Source organism: Loxodonta africana, chromosome 6 (assembly GCF_030014295.1).
Source record: "Loxodonta africana isolate mLoxAfr1 chromosome 6, mLoxAfr1.hap2, whole genome shotgun sequence".
In the NCBI taxonomy this organism is placed as follows: domain Eukaryota; kingdom Metazoa; phylum Chordata; class Mammalia; order Proboscidea; family Elephantidae; genus Loxodonta; species Loxodonta africana.
The window spans coordinates 75,778,044-75,791,992 of NC_087347.1; the positions used below are offsets into that span (position 1 = coordinate 75,778,044).

Here is a 13,949-nt window from a genome sequence, read left to right on the forward strand (position 1 = left end):
AAGATACATTACAAATGGGAAGAAAATACAAGACACCTCTTTAACATGGTAAATCTCTGAATATAAATAAGCAAATGCTTCATTTACTTACAATTAAACAGTCACGGAAATCATTACATGTGTTCTTTCCCTCCCCCAAGGTCAGACAACAGTAATATATACAATCTACACAAATTAAATCTCTAAAAGCACAGCAATGGTACACCTGTAACAACGCTACTATTTTCCCCTAATAGGATACTAATGGGGAGGGTGTGACGTGTCATCTAGTGGTGCTTTTTCTCATCCATCATGACTTCAGGTGAGAGAAACAATGACAGTGAGGTCAACTCCTGCCACCAGAATTTCCCTTGGTCCCTAGGACTCTACATTTTGGACAACATCTTTCCTGTGGTTGTTGGGCAAGCTGGTTGGCAGCCTGTTCAGCCCCTCAATAACTGCCGAAGGTAAAGTTAACTCTCTTGGAGTGGGAAACATGCTGTGATCTATTACTAAGCCACACTCACTATACATATATTTGTAGAGAGAGGTATATATAACTGTACATATATACTGTGTTCCTAATGTGCAACTTTTTAAAAAGAACAGTACTTCCTGCTAGCTATAACAAACGAGATTAAGTAAGGTTTTAACAGTATTCTTTAAGATATTATATTTTCCCTCACTGAAATGGACTATGTGTTTCAGCAACTTATAGAGGTTTGTTCTAGAGTGCTAGAGGGGAAAGAGGCTTCCCCATAAACTCATGTTCTCTGAGGGTGATTACAGATCCTGGCCCAATCTTTCTATCTCCTCAATGAGGAAGTCAATGTCAGACTGGGTAGCAGCTGGGTTTGAGATGACCATCCGGAAGAAGTTGGCCTTGTCCCCCTGAGGCTGGTAGCCAACCATGGTCGTGCCCGACTCCATCATTAGAGCTTTGATTTTCGGAGCCACCTTGTGATTGAAAACACAAAACAAAACTCAAGATTGATATTAACACCCCTCTCTTTTTTACATTTCAACCCATTTCTTGTTTGGAAAAAAGAGCAACTTGCTTATTACTATTTGTATGTACACTGACATAAAAGCAAAGAAATATTTTATATCCAAGTATCTTCGGTGGTTATCTTATGACTATTAAATGTCTACCCAATCATAAGCCCCTTCAGAAAATACTGTGAGAATGAATTTTGAGAACATCAGTCATGCCACAATGATAATAATAATAAAAAAAACAAAACTTATAGGCAACAATGCAAATTAAGGCTTCTGTGTATCCCAGAGCCCAGCATACTGCATTCCACACAGACTATGCTCAACAAGCATTTGTTGAATGGTTGAACGAATGAAATAAAATATAAATTGAATATAATACCAACAGTGAGGAATAATATCCAAAATAGATGCAGAAATCAGCAACTAGAATAAATCAACATTAGGCTAGACTTAAACTTAATTGAAGACATTTTAACAAAGACAGAATTTAAAATAGAATGTTCCTAGGAATATGTATGGAGTTACTGTTGTTGTTATGTGCCATTGAGTCAATTCCAGCTCATAGCGACCCTATAGGACAGAGTAGAATTGCCCTATAGGACAGAGTAGAACTGCCCCATAGCGTTTCCTAGGCTGTAACCTTTACAGGGAGCAGACTGCCACATCTTTCTCCCATGGAGTGGCTGATAGGTTTGAACCACCAAACTTTTGGTTAACTATTAACCCAGCACTTAACTATTTCATCACCAGGGCTCCTATAGAGTCCCTGGGTGGTACAAATAGTTAACCTGCTTACTGCTAACCAGAAAAATTGGCTGTTGGAGTCCACCCAGAGGTGCCTTAGAAGAAAGGCTTGGTGATCTACTTCCAAAAAATCAGCCACTAAAAACCCTATGGTGCACAGTTTTCCTCTGACACACACATGGGGTTTCCATGAGTTAAAACTGACTTGATGGCAACTGTTCCTTTTTCTTTTTTTTTAGGAACGTGTATATTATCCAATTGCTCTGTGTACAGCCTCTTTAATGAAGGACACCAACCTAAGGTAGAGATGCATCCTTTAGCAGTTCCCACTGTATCTGAACCACAGCAAGGAGGCAATCTAGACCCAAGGAGAACAATGTAGTAAGACTGCTCCCCTCACCTCACTGTTATAAGCTCACCCCAAGTCTTTATTTTTTATTTCTCCCCCATTAGAAAGACACATTAGAATGAGGAGGACATCCTGACCAGACAGAGAGACTGCAGAGGGTTGGATGAGACAAGGAGAGATCCCATACCCTGTGTAGCTTTTCCCGTCGTTCAGGGCTATCTGGAACGCCCCTAAGGCTTTGTGGAATATACCAGAAGCAGACATTTGTATGTTCAGGCTGCAGAGATTCAACAAACAAGCAAACAAAAAAAATAAAGAAAATTATGAGAACTCAAGAGAAATCTGTTGCAAAAACCCATATGCATCCTTGGTGGAATTTTTTCAAATGAAAGAAAAAGGCTTAACGTCCATCTCGAAGGCAAAGCTACTAGAACATCCAGGAGAAAAAGATGCCTAGTTTATCCAGTCACAACTGGCAAGGGAGGTACTCCCCATAACCAATTTTCTAGATAACTGAAGTTACAACCTTTAAACTGAAATGCTTTATAAAAAATACATTATTTGGGTAATTAAAAAAAAAAAGGTATTATCCATCTTACCATTTTGTAAACCTCATCTATAGAAGATGCTTGAAATATAGTTTATAAATTTTGAATATTTTATGGAGTTTACTGTTACTGAATCTTGTCTTGATTACTCAAGATTAATTTTATGAACATTAATACTGGTTTTAAACCATAAGACAGGGCTTACTGAGATGCCTAAAACTGTTTAGTGTCCCTGCACTAAAGATTCTTACGGTTTTTGAGTTCTTCTGTGTTCTTACTCCTCACTTATCTACTATCTCCGTATCCAAAATTTTGCACTTACAATAGTAAAAAATCTACTATTCAACGATGTTGTGCATTAATGACACACGTCTGGGAGTAACGAACGTGAAGGTGCAAGGCAAGAGTAATACTGGCTACGATGGTTAAGGTTATGCGTCAATTTGGCTGAGACATGATTCTCAGTGGTTTGGCAGTTATGTAATGACATAATTTGGCAGTTACGTAATGATTTAATTTGGTAACTACATAATGATGTAATTTGGCAGTTACATAATGATGTAATTTGGCAGTTACGTAATGATGTAATTTGGCAGTTACATAATGATGTAATTTGGCAGTTTGTAATGATACAGCCATCCTCCACTTTGTGATCTGATGTGGTCATCTTCCATTTTCATATAACACGACTTTTTGCATAACGACTGGGTCTCTGGAACCTAACCATGTCAGTGAGGAGTGGGTGTAGTTTTTCAGTTTCCTCCCAGTTGCCATCATTATGTCTGCTTCTAACTGGCTTGAGACATCATACTTGCTCTTTCTAATCTGCTATTAAAATGTTTGAAATACATGAAGATTGTATCATGTATTTTAACTGCTCAGGACTCTTTTATGCTCACTTGGTGACTCTCAGGTGTGTTCCTAGTTTAGGTTGTCTGATACATGGACTAATCCTGAGTGTAGGTGGTAGTATATTTTACTGGGTTATAAGTGGATTTTCTTTTCAACACTGGCCCCTCTTCCATCTTTCTTGATTCAACTGTGAGATCCATAAGTGCTGGAACAGTATCTGTTTTGGTCAATACTATATAACCTAGCTCCCGGCACAGTGCCTGGTACACAGCAGGCAGTCAGTAAATATTGTATGACAAGTACTTTACAGTGTTATAATGAGGATGTGAACTCAGGGTAAAGATAATTTTATTTTTCTCTCCTCTTAATGAATCTATGTAGAACCTCATTGTTGAACCAGTCTTGGGAAGAATATACCCATCCTATAAGCTTCCTAGAACTGAGAAACGCTTTATCATGGAAGTTCAACACAATAATAAGACAAACTCAACAACGATGATGGATTCAGAACTGGCAAGGATAGACCTCTTGTCTGCAAAGTGCTGGCTGAGAGCTACACATTATAGAAGAGGTAAAGAGGGAAAGCCATCCAAATGCTACAGGAAGAAGAATTTGTGGACAAGGAGAGAATTAAACAAAGGGTACATAAGAATAAAAATTTAGAAGCAGCTTCTTGTAATGTGGGATAATACAGCTTCAAAAGTTTCCCTCAAATGGTTTTCCAGAAATGCTTTGCATCCAGTCTGTGATGACAACCTACCTCACCACTGAAAACCATCTCAAATTCTTCTCTGTTTTTAATCTTGGCATAGAGGTATTCAGCCAGTTCCAGGCATTTGTTGATCTGATGTTCAAATCCCACTGTGCCCTGTTTTAAAAAGGAAAGTCAGGTTCATTGGTGAGGGGTGGCATTTCCATGTGATCGCACATTTGGAAAGGCTATGCTATCCTTGTCTATAGGAAATACACAAAAGAATATTCTTGGGGATACTTAGGAAGAACCACCCAATGAAATGTGTAAAGCCTTTTCCCAGCTCTACAGGCAAGCAAATGAGGTGTGCCTGCTTTCTCTTTTGAAGGCACTCTGGTCTCCAGGCAGTTATCTTCAAGAGGGCTTTTAGCTTTCTGTTCTTTATTCACAGTCTGAACCTGAAGCATCTTTCTGGTTTGTTTTAGGATAGGTCCTACCCAAATTGCCATCTATGGACTGAGGCCAGTCCATAAACTATTTGTAACCAGTTCATTATGAGGTAAGTACAGAAATCGACATTAAGTGACAAGAAACTTTTATAGCAATTTGGCAGTGTAACTTCATGTCTACTGAATCTAACAAAAAACTGCGGTTGCATTTGGTATGGACTTTTATTTCATTTTTCTAGCCATTCATTTTTACTGTATTGGTCCATGACAGGTTAAAAAACAAACAAGCTGGTTCTTCACCGTGGATAGTTTGGGAAACACTGCTTTAGAACACACCTTCTCCAGTAATAAGTCTGGGCAAACACATCCCACTCCCTCCCAGGCAGGCAGCCTTCCACTACACACGGGATTATCACTTTTTGGTGACAGGCAGGCAGGCAGACGGGGAAGCCATTGGTCTCAGTACATGCCCTGAGATTGCAATAGCCCCAACTATTGATAAACTGGTTGAGCGCGAGTTTCAAAAGCCAGCATGGCTGATTAATAACAGCAGCATGAGGGTTGTTAAGTGGGTTGAATGTTAACAAGAGCAGATGCACCAGGCTGGCTTGTGGATTGCTAACGGGACTGGGTGGGATCCAAAGCTGTCAAAGCATGAACCTCCCCAAGTAGTATCATTGTTGACGGGAATGAATGGGGAATGAAGTCCACATCAAGGTCTCACCCAGCAACCAACACACTATGAGCCTAGCCTCCAGCAGAGTTCAAGAGGTTATTGTTAGGCAAAATGAAAAAGCAAATTACTGACACATTACATGTGGTCATTATATTTCAAAACCATAGGAATCTCCTGTTAATGGCTTGAGTTTCTCTTGTTGAAATTTATGACTATTTATATGTTTAAAGGGAGTCCTTGGGCAGTGCAAATGGTTAAAGCACTCAGCTGCTAACCAAAAAGTTTGAGGCCACTCAGGGTACCTTGGAAGAAAGGCCTGGAGATCTATTTCTGAAAAATCAACCACTGAAAACCCTATGGAGCACAGTTCTATCTGACATACACGAGATCACCATAATTCGGGGCCAACTCAATGGCAACTGGTTTTATATGTTTAAAATATCTATGATTACTTTATGGTGGAAATAAAATCCAGGCCATTTCTATATAAAGATAAAACGATTTAACATTAGAAAAACTAATAATCAGTTAAATTCTTCCTACAGAAGAAATATGAAATGAACTAGATATTTCTCTGGAAAGCTTTGTGTTTTGGTATTAGGTAAACACAATCCTAAACATGGAAATGATTAAAATTCATTTATAGTTGGTAAATAAAAACAGTACATGTGATATAAATGTGTGAAATCAAAATTGCCTTTACTTGATTGAGGAAAATACTTTTGAAACAAAGAGTTAAATGGCTACTCTTCACCTAATTTTGAGGTAAATTCCAATAGTTACCGTTTAATCTAGATATAGAACCCCAAAAGGCTAATGATGAATGCCAAGACAGCGTGCTTCAGTCTAGTAGGTGGATTTCTTACAATAAAGAGTGCATTTTCCAGAACAGTTTATAAAGTACAAATAATGGGAAAGTCATTATTTCAAGAGAACTTAAAACTGCCATATATAGCCCATGATTAGAGGCCTCATAAAGGAATTCAGGATTCTCCTCAGAATAGTGCAGTAATTTTATCCTTTCTCTCTTTCTCTACATCAGCACTAAATAATTTCAGCATCCCTGAGGATTGGCGTGGAAGTCCTTATCTTGGCATAATTTTTGGTTGTTATATAAGAGGAAGTTATAAGAAAACCTTATGATAATTCAAACTGAGGAGACTGAATGGAAGGCAAGGGAATCTGATATAAGGGATAAAATTACACACACAAAACAGAAAATACAGTTAATTATGTAGATATTGATTACACACAAAGTGAATTATCTGTGATATATCTTTGCCCCTATTGCCAGCTGGCCTGTGCAAATTACATTTCACCTTTATTTCCTGAAGTCCTTTCTCCATACCTTTGCTTTCCACATCAGCCAGAACTTGAAGATGTCCACGTGGCGGCCACACTGAATTGCCTTGTCTCCAGTGTCATAGGAGACATCATACTGCTTGTCTGGCTGGAAGAGATATCCTGCGCACATCTGGTTGCACCCCTGGAGAATACCCTATCACAGAAAGCAGAGACATGGGGGCTCCTGTATTCACAGTTCAGGAATGTGGGTTACTTTGAAACAGGGCTGGCTGCGCATGTACCTGGAAGGAAGGACTTTTCTTCTAATGTTCTTTATGAAGCCTGGTTCTGATAGCCCCCCTGAAACCACACTTGGAAAAGATAAACTTTGCCCTTCCCCTTCTGTCATTCTGAATAGAAAATGATCTTTTGTCTCAGATGCCTCACAATAGCGGCCTACTGTCCCTCTAAAGGGCACTTGGAAGTATGTATGGGTATCTGGGGTTGTTTCAAAGATGGGAAGTACTATGGCATCCAGTGGGTACTCTATTTATGAGTGGGGAGAGTGGTGGTTCAGGGGTAAGATTCTCACCTTCCATGCAGGAGACCCTGGTTTGATTCCCAGCCAATGCACCTCATGGGCAGCCACCACTGTCTGTCAGTGGAGGCTTTGTGTGTTGCTACAATGCTGAGCTGGTTTTAGTGGAGTTTCCAGACTAAGAGGGACTAGGAAGAAAGGCCTGGTAATCTACTTCTAAAAAATCAGCCAGTGAAAACCCTATGGATCACAACAGTCAGATCCCATTGTGCATGGGGTTGCCATGGAGCTGACTTGAGGACAGCTAACAACAGCTTATGAGTGTAGTAAACAGATTGCAGGTTCTGGCTCCTCCAGGCTGCAGCAGACTTTTTGGAATGCTGCCGTCTGTAAAAAGTTTTACCGGAGGGCAGGATCCTATTATTAGCTGCTTAAAGAAGGGAATATAGAATTAATCCATTTACAGAAGCTTTCCGTTCAACATCCCTTTGTGCCCTAAGTTGATATTTGTAGTTATTGTTTCACCTAATTTATTTCAGCTCTCGGGACCACAAATTCATGCTAAAAACTAAAAGGATGTTCCAGTGATCACCGTCCTCACTTTCACTTGGTGCCTCACCAAAGCTCTCTCACTTTTGTTTGTGTAAACATGAAGGAATGTGAAATTATACAATCCCCTTAAAGTTTCTATCGCTGACAGGGCCTGAGTACCAAACATGGAAGCAAGGTGGCACAGCAACAGCCAAGAGGCAGCGCTAGGCTAACAGACAACAGCAGGAAAGAAAAGCCACACAATGGGGCTGCCAGGCTTGTGAGTTTCTCAACGAGGACATAAAAGAGGCCCCATGCTCTTTTCTTCCTGTGCCTTCTGAAGGGTGTGCAGGCTGCCAGCTTCTCTCTGGAGGGAGGACAGACCTTTTCCTTAATGAGAATGGCGGAGCACTGCAACAGCACGCCCATCATCTTGTGAGGGTTCCAGGTGACTGAGTTGGCCCTGAAAGAAGCACATGACACTTTCAGGAGAAGGTGCAGGAGTCAGAAAGACGCAACTGTCCTGAGGAAAACACCACCCATCTCAAGTTAGGAAACGTTTTCAACGCCTACTGTCCTAAATCTAGTCAAATAGGAAACTCATATTTTGCAAGTAGCCTCAAGGTATTACTAAGTTGCAGACTGCCTCTTCTAAATATTAATAATAGCTAATCTTAACAAAAAACTTATGTATCCTATTGTTCTGAGAACTTCATAGGCATTATGTGAGTATGCTGTTGTGGTTAAGAACTCAGGCCTTGGAACTGGACTGTCCAAGTCTGAATCCTGGTGCTGACATTTGCTAGCTTGGGCAAGTGACATAACTTCTCTGTGCCTCAGTTTTTCCATCTGTAAAAAGGGAAGAATGGGATTCACTAATCCCTCACAGAGTTGAATAAAGAATAAAATGAGTTAATAAATATCAAATGCGTATACCAGCTCCTGGTATACTTAACTCTCACAGCAACCCAATCCGATGATGTAGGTACTATTATTCCCTCTATTTTAGATGGAGAAATTGAGGCACAGAAGGGTTAAATTCATCACCCAAAGTATCAGCCACCACAGAGCTGGGGAACGTTAGAGCCAAAATTCTAGTTCAAGGAGTCTAATTGCAGAGCCAGAGCTCATAATGACTCCACTAGACTGCCTCCATCTAGGCAATGGACTTTGGCTTCTTTCTACCTTCTGGTTCTTATTTCTAAAATTAGCTGGTGATGCTGACTTCCCTACTTCTGGGATAGAATGAAGGGCATGAACAGCTGGCACTCAACTGCTAACCAAAGTTCGTGGTTCAAACCCACCCAGAGGTACCTAGGAAGAAAAGGCCTGGAGATCAGCTTCTGTTAAGATTTACAGCCAAGACAACCCTAAAGAGCAGTCTACTCTGTAACACATGGGGTCTCCGTGGGTGGGAAGTGACTGGATGGCAACTAACAACAATGAAGAACCACAGCTAAAATTAAGGATCAGCTGGGCTATTCCAGACTTTAACTATCTAGCAGTGCTGTTTAAATGCTAAATGAGCATGATATTGCTGGTTTAAGCTGCACAGATAGCTTAACAAGCATGGTCTCCTAGCAACTGCATCACTATATAAAAACACAAATAGTTGACGGAGCACACTAGCTAGGACATTACAGTAACAACTAAGTGCGATGTATGATGATTACAACGTGGGTGACTTTGTTTCAGTGGTTTACAGACTCCTTCACAATGGCTTAGCCCACAGCTGGGCTCTGCGTTTTAATACCTGTGAAGGATGCTTCCCCTGACACAGCAATTGACTGGGAATTATACCGCCTCTGTTCTTCCTATAGAGAAACCCTTGCTGTGAGTTTTTAATCTCGTCATCTTGCAAAGGTCTTTCAGAGGGAAAATAATTTAGTGTACATGTGATTATAGGGTATGCGCTATGCTTCAAGGAGAAAAGAGAAAGGCCTGAAATATTTTTCCACTAAATGCATAATGAAGAAAATCTTTGTGAATTGAGACATGTAAAAAGAGCCAAGAAAAGTTGACTAAACGCTTATCTGATGTAAAAAGTGTCAGGGTTGAGCCATATTTAAAAGGTAGTGGATTTAATCAATTTTCTCACTGCTATCATTCACTGAGTCATTAAAAAATTATATTTAGAGGTCATAAAATGTCTTAAATGGTTTTCTGACTGTCCTAAAGATCTGAAGTAAATGATTCTTTGCTGCTACAAATGCAAAGTAATAAGACATGACATGGATTCAATTTCCCTTAGAAGACATATGTACTTTAAAATGCTACAAGAGAAAAAGTCTAGGGCAAAATGTTTTAGGGTTTCCCAGACTCAAAGGTGGAAAATGAAAACTAAATACAGTTTGGACTAGCTCATCTATATCTAATGTATTATCCTGCAACTTACAGGGTCATGTAACTATGCTGCCAAGAGGCAGTCTCACCCACCATGACACTGGCTTTTCAAAATGGAGATAGAAGGGAGGAGGTACAGTGGAAGTAACAAAAGCCAGAGTCCATGTTACAAGAGAAGCCACCAGTGTGCTTTCCCTGATGCTGTCCACCTCTCTGACCTCTGTCCGCTCTTACCTCTATCACTCTCTTCCAGCCACACTGGCCTCATTGATGGTCCTCCAACTTGCCAAGAACAATCCTGCCTCAGGACCTTTGCACTTGCCATTCCCACTGCCTGGAATGCTCTTCCCCACATCCTTGCATCCTCTCTCTTTATTCCAGTTTCTGCTGACATGTTACCTCCACAGAAAGGCCTCTGAGCACCCTGTCTAAAATAGCATGCCTCATCACTCACTGTTACCTGTTATTGTTGTGTGCTGTCTAGCTGATTCTGACTCATAAAGCCAAAAAACCAAACGCAGTGCCGTTGAGTCGATTCCGACTCATAGCGACCCTATATGACAGAGTAGAACTGCCCCCACAGAGTTTCTTAGGCTGTAATCTTTCTGGGAGTAGGTCACCAATTTTTTTCTCCCAAGGAACAGCTGGTACGTTTGAACCATCGACTTTTGGTTAACAGCCAAATAATTAACCATTGCACCACCAGGGCTCCTTCACTGTTACCTAACCATGTTTCATTTTTCTTTACTACAAGACATATTTATATATATATATATATATGTTGATGAACGCCTAGCCCACTGGAATGTAAGCTTTGGCAAGGCCTGGCTCATAATAGGTCCTCAATAAATATTTGCTGAATGAATAAATGAATCAACATGAGTTCATCATGGACCAATGCTTAGGAATCAGGTCAAAATCATATTTGGCTTAGAACACCTACTGAACTTGAATGGCAAAAATAAACTAAGTCAGTTAGGCAGGCTGAGTGTCCTACCCCTTTCCCAGCAGTAAGCTTAATGAGAGAGAGGAGTGAAATGAATTAGTGTCCTCCCTCCGAATAAACCTTCAAATTCCCGCACTGGTTAGTCTCTCCTCTCCCCTACCTGGGCGCCTTGCAATTAAATCTATTGTTAGTCTTATCACATGGTGTTGCAACTATTTGTTTACTTGTCTTTCTCTCCTTCTAAATCGTGAATTAATTGGGAAATCAAATCATGTTCATTGATAGAATTCTTGCCTTTCATTCGGAAGACCTGGGCTCAAATCCAGCCAGTGTTCCTCATGAGCAGCCACCACCCTGGGGTCCACCCTTATCAGTGGGGGCTTGTATGTTGCTGAACAGGTTTCAGCAGAGCTTCCCAATTAAGACAGACTAGGAAGAAAGGCCTGGAGATCTACTTCAAAAATCTGCCAGTGAAAACAATATGGATCACAGCAGTCTGATCCACTACTGATCATGGGGATGGCACAGGATGGGGCAGCATTTTGTTCGGTTGTGCACGGGGTTGCCATGAGTCTGTGGTTAACTCCATAGCTGCTAACAACAACAATAAGCATACAATAAGCGCTCAATAAATGCCTGTTGAGATTTTAAAAACCTGTTGCCGTCGAGTTGATTCCAACTCATAGCGACCCTATAAGACAGAGTAGAACTGCCCCATAGAGTTTCCGAGGAGCGGCTGTTGAGATTAGTCAGATCTAAATAAGATGATGGGAATCAGGGCAAGGGGAGGTGCAGGCCGACACCCCAGAGCTCAGCATCACAGCGGGTTGCATGTTCTGAATGGGAGGAGGCCAAGCAAACTCTAGCCTGTACCTTTCTATGCCACTGAGTTTATGGCGATGCTTCCTGGACATGAGCAGCCCTCCGCCCCAGGCAGCCTGTAAGGACAGAGAAAGAAGAGGGAGGGGAGCGGCGACACTTAAGAATCTAAAACCAGTCACTCTACACCTCTAGTAAAACATGAGAGAGAATGTAAAAGGTATGTAAAATGTAAGAGAATGTGAAAGTTCCTCCGACAAAATGAACCCACACTGATTGATTGTCCAACCAGTGGCAGTTGTAATTACTCATCCATGTCGTTTCTTTTTCAAAAGTTCCTCCAGGTTAGTGTCAGAATAGCTATGTGACTGATACAGGTAAATCAGGTCTGACCCTTTGAAGCCAACACCCAGAGGCCCAAAATACCATGGAATGCCAGGGACACTCAGATGAGCCCCTGGGGTAGCTCTGGAAGCTACCAAAGAACTGGAGGCTAACATCTGACTCTTCCTGGGGTAGAATCCTAAAAATATCAGAACACAGCCCCTCCTGGGCTTGGAGGTCTCATGACTGACAGGAGAGCAAGGCATTTTTGTGGGTACCATGCAGCGTGTTTACTGAATAGCTTGGGATGTCTCGTGACACAAGAACAGTCTTTGTAAGTCATTTGTTCAATAGCAGGACAGATCATCCCATGTCCAGCTGTGGGAAGTTAAATCCACATGAGAAAGGAGAAAGACAAAAAAAGAAAGAAAAGAAAAAATACACCCAGTCATACGTGCGAAAAACTTTTGTGTTCCTGGGAAAATTTGAGGCTAAATCTCTTCATTGAGAACACCTTCCATATACTGCCTGATTTTTCCCGTACGTACCAGACATGCAATTTTTTAGAAAAGTCTAATGGACGGCTGAACTGAAGGCAAGTAGACAAGCATTCACATTCATGAATGTGAATTCACATTCACACTTTGTATACGCTCCATCTTATATTTTTTCCCCTTGAAATCTATATTTCACTCCGCAGCTGTTGTTACCTGATCCAGACCATATTCTTGGATGAACCACAGAAGACAGCAATTGGCCAGTAAGGAACCATGTGAGCCCCAGAGTTTGTACCAGGCCTGTGGTATGTGCCAGTCATGAATGGCTAGCTGGGGGCCAGACAAGAGCTGGAGCTAATTTGGTGTGGAGACAAGGCCAGCTGGGGCATTGGGAGATGCTTGAGGCAAACCATAAAACAGAGCTACTTCCACCCCCGAAAAGCCTGGGCAGCTCTGTGAGTTATAGCACTTACATCAACATGCAGCCAAAGGTTATATTTCTCACATATATCTGCAATATCCTGTATCGGATCAAAAGCTCCATAAACAGTTGTGCCAGCAGTCGCATTGACATAAAGAGGAATGTACCCCTACAAGGTAAGAGAGACGGGCTGATTAGACTTTTTAACCTTTCTTATTCGCTCATTTCCATATGTAGTAGAAGAATTTTGGTAGCATTTACTTCTAACACAGATCAACTAAGCTGCAGTTGCATTATATCCTATATCTGGTGGTATTCATTAGTTAGTTTATTCATTCAACAATACTTTTTCAGTGACTTTAATAGGCCAAGCCCTGTTGTAGATGCTGGGGATACAGCCATGGGCACGACAAATGAAAATTTCTGTCCTCATGGGGTTTACATTCTAGTGGGGGGTGGCAAACAATAAGCAACATTAAACAAACAAAATATACGGTATTTCTGATAGTGATAAGTTCAGTGAGAGAAACAAATCAGGAAAGAGTAATAGTGTCTAGAGTGATAGGCAGGTATTTCTGAATATCATCTGGATGTTATTCATTTTAGAAGCTGTGTTGTTCTAAGTTTATTGATACAATAATTATTCTGAAGCATTGTTTGGCTATTTAAGACAGGTTCATGCATTATGGAAACTGAAAAACTCACTAACAGTGGACACAGTAACATCTGACATGAAGAAAGGAAATGAGGAAGTGGGATAATAGAGTTAAGACAGGTTAGGAACAATTTCTAAGTCCTAGGCTTTTTTGAAGCTCAGCTACACTTCTACCCCTTGCCCAGTTCTAGCAACATTTCCATCCATCTCCTCTACAGAGACCCCAGCAAACAACTACAGTTAGAGGAGGTACAAGAACAGAACCAAAACAATAATGTGCTTGGTATATGGCCTGACATCTGTC

The 13,949-nt window shown here is 40.9% G+C and overlaps 1 protein-coding gene across 1 annotated transcript in view; it reads right to left on the bottom strand.

Annotated features, from left to right (window-relative positions):
- Nucleotides 1-497: 497 nt before the first annotated feature.
- GAD1 (glutamate decarboxylase 1) overlaps nt 498-13,949 on the bottom strand; it is a 41,243-nt gene continuing 27,791 nt past the window's right edge. The window contains exons 10-16 of the mRNA XM_003405794.3: nt 13,043-13,159; nt 11,803-11,867; nt 8,025-8,103; nt 6,636-6,785; nt 4,232-4,339; nt 2,259-2,348; nt 498-936 (exon numbers count right to left, since the gene is read on the bottom strand). Of these exons, the coding sequence (XP_003405842.2) occupies nt 763-936; nt 2,259-2,348; nt 4,232-4,339; nt 6,636-6,785; nt 8,025-8,103; nt 11,803-11,867; nt 13,043-13,159 (783 nt within the window). The 3' untranslated portion in view covers nt 498-762. The remainder of the gene's footprint in view (nt 937-2,258; nt 2,349-4,231; nt 4,340-6,635; nt 6,786-8,024; nt 8,104-11,802; nt 11,868-13,042; nt 13,160-13,949) is intronic.